Below are 8,214 nucleotides of genomic sequence, written 5' to 3'. Positions count from 1 at the left end.
GACCATCATATTGGATAGGCAAATTTAATCTCTCAGCTTATTTGAGTCAAAGACCATATGGCGATGTTTCCAGCTGAGTAATGATAACAGGCAGCAATGAAACTACAGGTGTGTGATCTGCAGAGCCCTTGACACAATCTACAACTGCAAGAGTGTTTGCTTTTTACTTAAGATTCATATGCAAAGTAAGCACCTGCATGGGGGAGAACATTATTTCAAATAAAGCAAATAAACGAGAAATCATCAGTAACTCCTCAAAAGATGCATGATGACAGTCAGTACCATCGTCATGTAACACCGTATGAGATATCACAAACCTCACATAACTATGTTAACTGCAACCATATAAAATGCTACAAAACTCAAGGACAATAACCAAGAGAGATCTCATCAACGTCAATGCAGCAAGCCAGCCACCCTAAGCATTTATTACCTATTTATTTCAAGACCCACAATACCATACCTACTATATTACAATGCCCTGGCTGAGCCATCAAAATCCCCAAAAAAGATTGACCAACTTCAAGTGCTTTCTGCTGGGGTAAGACGCCCCAATTGTTCTGCTACGTTATTTACGTTCTTCGTACTCCACCAAAACCTACCGTGATCAGCGGGTTACTCTCATTCCTTCTACCATCAGTATCCTTTCTTTCTGACTGAACTTCCTGAACATCGGAGGAACCGGGATTCTCCATCAAGAATTGCCCCCAGAAGACATCATTAACCCCTGCCGGCACATTAGGAGCTGTGGCTGAGGCTTGTTCTTTAGAGGAAACTGGCTCAGAAGCAACCGTTGAAGCTGGAAGTAATAGCCATGGCAGGCTCAAAAACAGTCATGGGCTCAGAATTCATGTCAATTGGGGGTGATCTAGGCTGTGCGCCAATATTAAACTAAATGCAGGATATAGCAGGGCTATCAGCACAATTAGTAGTCTCATCTAAATCTAGGGTTGAGTTGCGCTGACTAAAGTTTTCACAATCATGTGCAATGTATTCCCAGATTGGGAGCAATGTATTCCCAGATTGGGAGCAATGATTCCAATTGATCATATGAATCCCGTATTGATGGTAAGGATGAAGCTCCATCAATGTTCTCTCTCCTCAAAATTTAACCAATTAGAGGAAATCTCCCCTTCTTATCATTAAACTCCGACTCAATGAACAAATTCAAGGCAAGACCAGGTTTCTGCGAAACATTACCTAAGTTAGACACTATATTCTCCTGTCATTCTTCCATTTTCAATAACCGCGCCTTCAAATTCTGCATCTGCAGTTCAAAAACCTTCCTCTCTTCTTCATGCATCTGTAGTTCCAACTGAAGTGATTCCTTGTTGTGTTTAAGCCTTTCTACCTCTTCCTTCAGTTCTTGTCTCTCTCCTTCAGTTAAAGGAGAAGAACTTCCCTGATTTTGGAGATTCTGGGAATGGCTGTGGACTGATTTCCGCTGATGGATGTTCTTCAGAAGCTGTGGCTGACCTCTTACAAAATCCTCGTTCGCAAATTCTCATCATTCCGGGTCAATCTTCCACAAAACCCTGTCGAAAAGTGAAATGTACATTTATCGCAAGTTATGTGTTTGCATGATCACTTCATAGAAAGCCAAATCGTATCAGAAGACAGGAGCAAGCAGAAACACAAGTAGAAAGGACTCAGAGGCTTCAAACCTGCAGGAAAGAATTCTCAATTTGTTCTTAGCTCGACCGGTCCCTGTTGGACAGAGGCTTTCCATTGTTTGTATGAGATGCCTCGATCTAGAGCCCAATCAGATAACTTTGGGCATTCGAAAATGCTTATCCAGCACTCATCTGGAATTTTCGAATTGACTATATTAGAGAAACTTTCCAATGATCCGCAATGGTTAAAATCCAACCTTTTGATAGTCTCTCGTTCATCTAGGCCCTTAACCGCCAAAAGCCCTTTGCATCCTCGAATTACCAAGGACTCCAGCTTTTTCAAATCCGCTAGATCATCTAGACATTGAATCTCAGGACATTCTTTTATTACCAATTGTTCCAACGACTCTACCGAACCAATACCCTGGATCACAGTTAGATTTGGGCAATCAATTAGTGTCCACAGCTTCAACCTCTTCAACCTCGAAAGACCAGCAAATCCCATGAGAAATTCTAACCCTTCCACTTGGAATTCAATTAACTGTTCAAGCCCATCGAGTTGAACTTCAATCCATTTACATTGGTAAATGCGCAAACATGTCAGGTTTCTCAAGTTGCAACGAAATGATAAACTGCTTATTGATTTATGATATTCAAGCGATAATGTTGACAGAGACAGTGGAAGGAACATGAGGCATTGTCTGAATGGACCATCTTGGATGAACAAAGGATGCCGGATCTTATCACTACCACCATAGCTCAAATCCACCAATTTAGTTAGGTTTGAGAGATCTGGTACCCACTGCAGCAAACTTGCTCCAAAGCTTAGGCTTATCAAACTAGTGGGAAGCTCAGGCAATACTACAAGTTCTCTGCAACGCCATAAACTCAATTTCTCTAGGCGAGGAGGTAGTTTGATAGTCACCAGAACATTTCTAATACAGGTCACTTGCAAGTTAAGGACTCTCAAAAGTGACAATTTCCCAATGTCTTCGGGAATTTCCCATTCCAGAAATGGGCAATCATTGCCATGTAGCTCTTCCAACTCTTTTAGAGCGAGAATACTCCTCGGTAGCTCACTTATCGAAGAATTTGAAATGTTGAGGACTTTTAATCTACTCAGGTCTCCAATAGATTCGGGTAACTGCAGACATCGTGTTCCCGAGACATCCAACTCAAGTAGCGATTTCAAGTTCCCAATGGAGATGGGAAGTTCCACTATCCTAGTATACGATAGTAAGAGAGACTTAAGATCCTTTAGATTCCCAATAGAACTAGGAAGCTCATCAATTTCTGTATATCGCAATTTAAGTACTGACAAGCACTTTTGGTTGCCAATGGAGTCAGGTAATCTTGTGATGGCTGTACACGAGAGATCCAACTCTACCAGTGATGCCACTCTCACAAATGATTCAGGCAGCTTCCTCAACCTTTTGCAATTGCCTAAATACAAGTACTTGAGATTCTCTAACCCTCCGATTCCTTCGGACAACTCTGTAAGACTTGTACACCCATCCGCATTAAAGTAAATCAGGCACTTAAGCTTTTCGAGGGAACCATCAACTTCAATCAGTCTTTTGCAATTTTTAAGGACCAATCGCTCTAAACTCAAATAATCAGAGAAGTTTGGACTCCTGGTCATGCTGTTGCAATTTGTGAGATTCAAGACTTTCAGCTTCTTGCTAACCTGTTACCATAGCTAAAAGAGTGTAAAGGGAACGTAATATGTGAATTTAGAGGCAGTAAAAAACTGTGTTGGAACTGAGTTGTAATTGTAGTGGCTCCTTTTCCCAACTAACCCAAGCAGACCCATTCATTTTAGTACTAAGACCTATCCAACCTGTACCGCATATCTCCACCTACATATCAGTACAACTTCTTCCTCGTCATATGGTAATTAATACAATCTAACTGTCAATTGTTTAGTTACAAGACCAGGTCAGTTTTACTTGTGGAAAAACTCGATCACTCATGACCCATTTTATTTAAGTGTTATTGCCTATATAATAACGGTATAGTCAATAGGAGTTAAACAATTTAACTAAGATAGAGATAAAGAAACAGCAAAGGATTGCACCTTAATTTGACTCCATCCGGTCCAGTTCTCTGTGATAGAACTAAAAGACAGGTCAAGAACTACAAGATTGCTTGGATGGAAGTTGATGGCGAAGAGCTCTAGAGGACACCTATGCCAGGACATGTATCTCAACTCTGAAAGCTGATTCTTGAAGTCTCCATCAAACTGTCCCCAACGCACTTTGAGGAACCTTATGTTTTGAAGCCTTGAAAACTCCTTGCTTGTATATATTCCTGGTGCATTTCCTTCTAAGCAGATTGCTTCAATGGCATCCTTTCTCTATCATTCAATGGTAATATAACATTAGAGTAAATGAAAAATGTCTTCATTCTCTCTCTCTCTCTCTCTCTCTCTCTCTCTCTCTCTCTCTCTCTCTCTCTCTAGATTAAAAAAGGGCTCCAAATTAATAAATGAACTACTGGGAATAGTACAGAATTCGAGAGTCGATTGTATTGTTTTACCTCTTCTGTTCTTATGATATTCACGGCCATCTCAGGATTCCACAACCTGCTCTGCTTTCTTGGATCTATCGGCCTCGTATCTCCACAAACAATTTTCCTTCCAAGATCTCTCAGTTGATCATGCATCCAGAATTTGTTGTCATCAGTTATGTTTATCAAAGACAAGTTCACAAGGACTGGAATCGAATAATCTGGCCTAAACCCACAATCTTTCCACATGTAGAATGCGTTCGTCTTGTCTTCATCTACAAAGAGACACGCAATGTCGAGAAAGATCTGTTGTTGTCGATGGTTGAGGGCATTGAAGCTAATCTTCAGCTTGTCCTGGACCTTCTCATGAGGTATTTCCCTCAGATCCTCCAGAACATCCATCCAAAAAGCTTTGTTTTGGTGACAAAGTAATGAGCCTATGACTTCAAGAGCCAAGGGAAGTCCTGCGGTTGTATAAACCACTTCTCTCGAAAGACTGACATAATCGTCTGGAGGAGCAATTCTTCCGAAAGAATGTCTACTGAAAAGCTTGAGCGATTGAACGTGATCCAACGGATTCACTTGGTACTCAAAAGTGTAATCGGCTTCTAAGATGCTTCGGTTCCTAGTTGTCATAATGATTCTGCTTCCTGAGCCAAAGGAAACGTGCTTGATAGCTAGTTTCTCAAGTTGTTCCTCATCATTCACGTCGTCGAGCACCATGAAGACTTTCCTGTTGGAAAGTCGCTGTGCAATCAGTTTGACCCCATCACCATCATCGATTCCATTGTGAAAGCCCGAACCAAACATGTTAGATAATATTTGTTTCTGTAAGGCTACAAAGCCAAAGCTGCTCGAAGATTCCTGGACATTTTCCAGGAAGCAGCAATGACTGAAGAGGGAATTTAGTTTGTTGAATACAACCTTAGCGAGAGTCGTTTTACCGATTCCGCCCATTCCATGGAGTAGTACAAAGCGCACGCCTTCTGAGTCCACATCCAACAACTTCACAACGGCTTCCACTCGCTCATCCATTCCTACTAAATGCTTAGTGACATGTTTGTCTTTTATCTTCAGCTTCGTCAAAATCTCTCGAACCACTGATTCAATAAAGTTCCAGTACCTGCCACGGTAGTGAGTCATCTCAGTCGAAATTGTAAATGATAACCTTGGGACACTCAGTAAGTGGCATTTTAAATTTAAATAACTTTCTAACCCTACAGTTAAGCTTACTGAATCAACAGTGCACCCCAAAGGAAGAGACATTTTAGGTGTTTTTAGAACCCGACTTCCTACAATTCTAGCAGATAATCATATGCTGAATATTATGAACCCTTTTTATGTACTTGCCCTGGAAATGGTAACACTTCCAACAGGCGATTGGGAAACTTGCTCCAGTGCCATCTAAGAATCTTTTAAAAGGAGAGAAGGTAACTTTTAAGGAGGTAATCCATAATTGACGAACACGATGACATATAAAATTAGATCTGTCAATGAAAGAATTAGAGGAAAAACACAAAAATTCAAAAGAAATACCCCTTGTCTTTATTAACCCATCTTCCCCGCTAAACTTACCAGAAGACAAATAGAAGTTTGACTGAATACATATCCGGCTCCTGCTCTATTTGGTTTGGGTGAAATCAAATGGTTGATTTTAGTTCTCAAAAAATGGTATTCATTCCATTTCAAACCCCTAAACGAGATCTCACACAAACTCGTACACAATGAATTCCAAAACAAAAGTTACGGAGTGATTTAGGACGCTACATACCCTTGCTTTTTCAATTCCCATCCTTTGATTTGGGCTACACTTTTCAGTGCTTCCTCCCACTGTCGCCTCTTCTGGCAGCCAAACCTTTCCTCATGCTCCTCCAAAGCGCCAACATACAATTGAGACTTAAGCTTAACATCGTGAGGCTCCACGTCATAGAAAATCGGCATAATCTCCTTTTCGGATGGTTTGGATTTCATGCACTCCACCATGTGCGCCAGCTCACGAAGGCACCATGCACTCGAAGCATAACCTTTAGAGAAGACGGGTACGTAGATCTTCGACTTTTCGATGGCCGTTGGCAATTCATCACCTATTCTTTTACCGACATGGAGCTCTTCCTCATCGAGGAAGACATGGATGTTTGCTTCTAGCATCATGCGATAAAGACAATCTATGAATCCCTGGCGAGTGTCCGGCCCTCTGAAACTCAAGAAGACCTTGTAATCAATTGCCGATGGCTCACCGTCACTCGTTCCAGCCTCCAAGCTCTTTCCCAAGTCCACTGTGCAGAGTATTTTTGCCTCGGAGTTTCCCCTCTCGAAGTCTGAAAGCCCCCGTCTCGTCGCCGACGACTCACCGCCACTCGTTCCAGCCTCTGAGCTCTTTTCCATGTCCATCATCCGGAGTCTTACTGCCTCAGAGTAGTTCCTCGTCAGTGAACGTCTCCGTTCCTCAAGTCTCTGTGGCTCCAGCCCAGTGAAATTCGATAAGACCTCGTAATCATTTGCCGACGACTCACCGTCATTCATTCCAGCCTCGCAGCTCTGTCCTGAGTCTATTAACCCGAACTCCGGGAAAAAAAACTCCCATCCCATCCCTGATGACTCACCGTCACTCGTTCCAGCCCCCGAGCTCTTTCCCGAGTCCATTGTCCCGACTAAGTCCGGTATCAATGCAAGCCCCCGTCTCCGATCTGGGGGTGGGTCTGCAAGTGCGAAGGTAGAAAGAATTGTTGAAGAAGGCGATGGAGGATGGAGGCGAGGGCGGCGAGGGACTGTGAATAGCCGATGAGGCGATCGAGAGAGAGCAGAGATCGAGAGGAAGAGGACCGTGCGACAAGGAGGAGGAGGAGGACGCGGCTAGGGGTTTCGGGTGTTCAAGTCTTGAGGCAAGCCTTACTCCACACTGAGTTTTATGGAAAGGTTTCTTTAGCCGGCCCTTTTTCTCTGAAAGGGTCTTTTTTGTTTTTTTCGGTTTTTTGGAAAGGACAAACGAGTTCGACAAGATCTGTTTGACCAAAAGTAGCTGTTTGAAAAGTTGGAAGTAGGATATGTTTTAGTACTTTTTTGTTAATATGTTACTCTTGTATTTAAGATCAAGAGATGGCATTTGTTTTTAGTTTGAAAGTGATTTAGATTGACGCGTTTGGTAACATTTCTATTTAAAAATTGTTTAAAACATAAACAAAAAAAATGTTTTTGTTTCGAACAATTTTTCAAAAAAACGTGTTTGGTAAATTTGTTCCGAGAATAAAAAATGAACATAAACACATTTGGTAAATCTGTATAATTTTTATTTCTTTTATTTTTATTTTATTTTTTTCTATTTTCTTTCTTATTTGTCTTATTTTCTTTTTCTTTTTCCTTTTTTTCATTTTTTTTTTCTTTCTTTTGGCCGGTCGCCGGCCTCGGCCATGGCCGACGACCGGCCGACGAGGGCTAGCGGCCTCACCCAAATCCGACGAGGTCGAGCTCACCCAACGGCCGGCGAGGCGGCGACGCTCCGGCGAGGTCGCCGGCCCTCGACGACCGGTTGCCTAAGCCCTGGGCCGAGGCCGGTGATCGGCCAAAGAAAAAAGAAAGAAAAAAAAAAAGAGAGAAGAAAAAGAAGAAGAAAAGAAAGTGTTTCTAAATTTTGTTCCAAAAATAAGAAACAACTTTTTTTTTGTTTATTATTTCTGTTCTAGATGTGTTTCTGGAAATAAAAAAATAATTTTGGAACAAAACGCACACAAACGCGTTTATGTTCCTTTTTGTTCCCAGGAACATAAAAACAAAAAGTTGTTTAAAAACAGAAAAAAGAAATGAAAATAAACGCAGCCGGTGTGGCAATGATGCTGTTAAGAGGACAAGCATTTTGGGCAAGAGTATTTTTTGTTTTTGATAGTACGCTCGATATATGAAAAGAAATGTTGTTGGCCTTATTTTTGTCTAATCCGTTGCTGTTAAAGAGTACATTCAATACTAGGTTACATGCGATTATTTATCTATAAAATTTTGTTATGTTTGATCACTACTTCAGTAAAATAGGTCTCAATGGAGGTTTACCGAAAAGAGGCCTAAATAAAGGCAATTTCGATCTACATCCCCATTCTTTGAT

At 41.5% G+C, this 8,214-nt stretch overlaps 1 protein-coding gene and 1 pseudogene across 2 annotated transcripts; both read right to left on the bottom strand.

Moving 5' to 3' along the window:
- Nucleotides 1–220: 220 nt before the first annotated feature.
- LOC108959948 lies at nt 221–1,558 on the bottom strand (annotated as a pseudogene).
- Nucleotides 1,399–7,008, bottom strand: LOC104429624 (disease resistance protein RPV1-like). Of its 2 annotated transcripts, XM_039311886.1 has the most exons (5): nt 5,893–7,008; nt 4,152–5,244; nt 3,691–3,969; nt 1,665–3,300; nt 1,399–1,535 (listed from the first exon to the last, which is right to left on the bottom strand). In XM_039311886.1, exons 1-4 carry the CDS (start codon nt 6,762–6,764, stop codon nt 1,681–1,683), a joined length of 3,864 nt encoding a protein of 1,287 aa, XP_039167820.1. In that variant the 5' UTR covers nt 6,765–7,008; the 3' UTR covers nt 1,399–1,535; nt 1,665–1,680. The 2 variants fall into 2 exon arrangements, with proteins under 2 accessions (XP_039167820.1, XP_039167821.1); XM_039311887.1 differs by lacking the exon at nt 1,399–1,535 and having other exon boundaries at nt 3,207–3,312.
- Between the last annotated feature and the right edge of the window lie 1,206 nt (nt 7,009–8,214).

This window comes from Eucalyptus grandis, chromosome 5 (genome assembly GCF_016545825.1).
Source record: "Eucalyptus grandis isolate ANBG69807.140 chromosome 5, ASM1654582v1, whole genome shotgun sequence".
Classification (NCBI taxonomy): Eukaryota; Viridiplantae; Streptophyta; class Magnoliopsida; order Myrtales; family Myrtaceae; genus Eucalyptus; species Eucalyptus grandis.
This window is presented reverse-complemented; position numbering and strand designations above follow the sequence as displayed.

Excerpts from the sequence above, each read along its gene's own strand:
- LOC104429624 (XM_039311886.1), bottom strand. The coding sequence starts at position 6,764 with ATGGACTCGGGAAAGAGCTCGGGGGCTGGAACGAGTGACGGTGAGTCA. Across the intron at positions 5,245-5,892 it reads TGGGAATTGAAAAAGCAAGG|GTACTGGAACTTTATTGAAT; the intron begins GTATGTAGCGTC and ends CTACCGTGGCAG. Across the intron at positions 3,970-4,151 it reads ATATCATAAGAACAGAAGAG|AGAAAGGATGCCATTGAAGC; the intron begins GTAAAACAATAC and ends ATTGAATGATAG.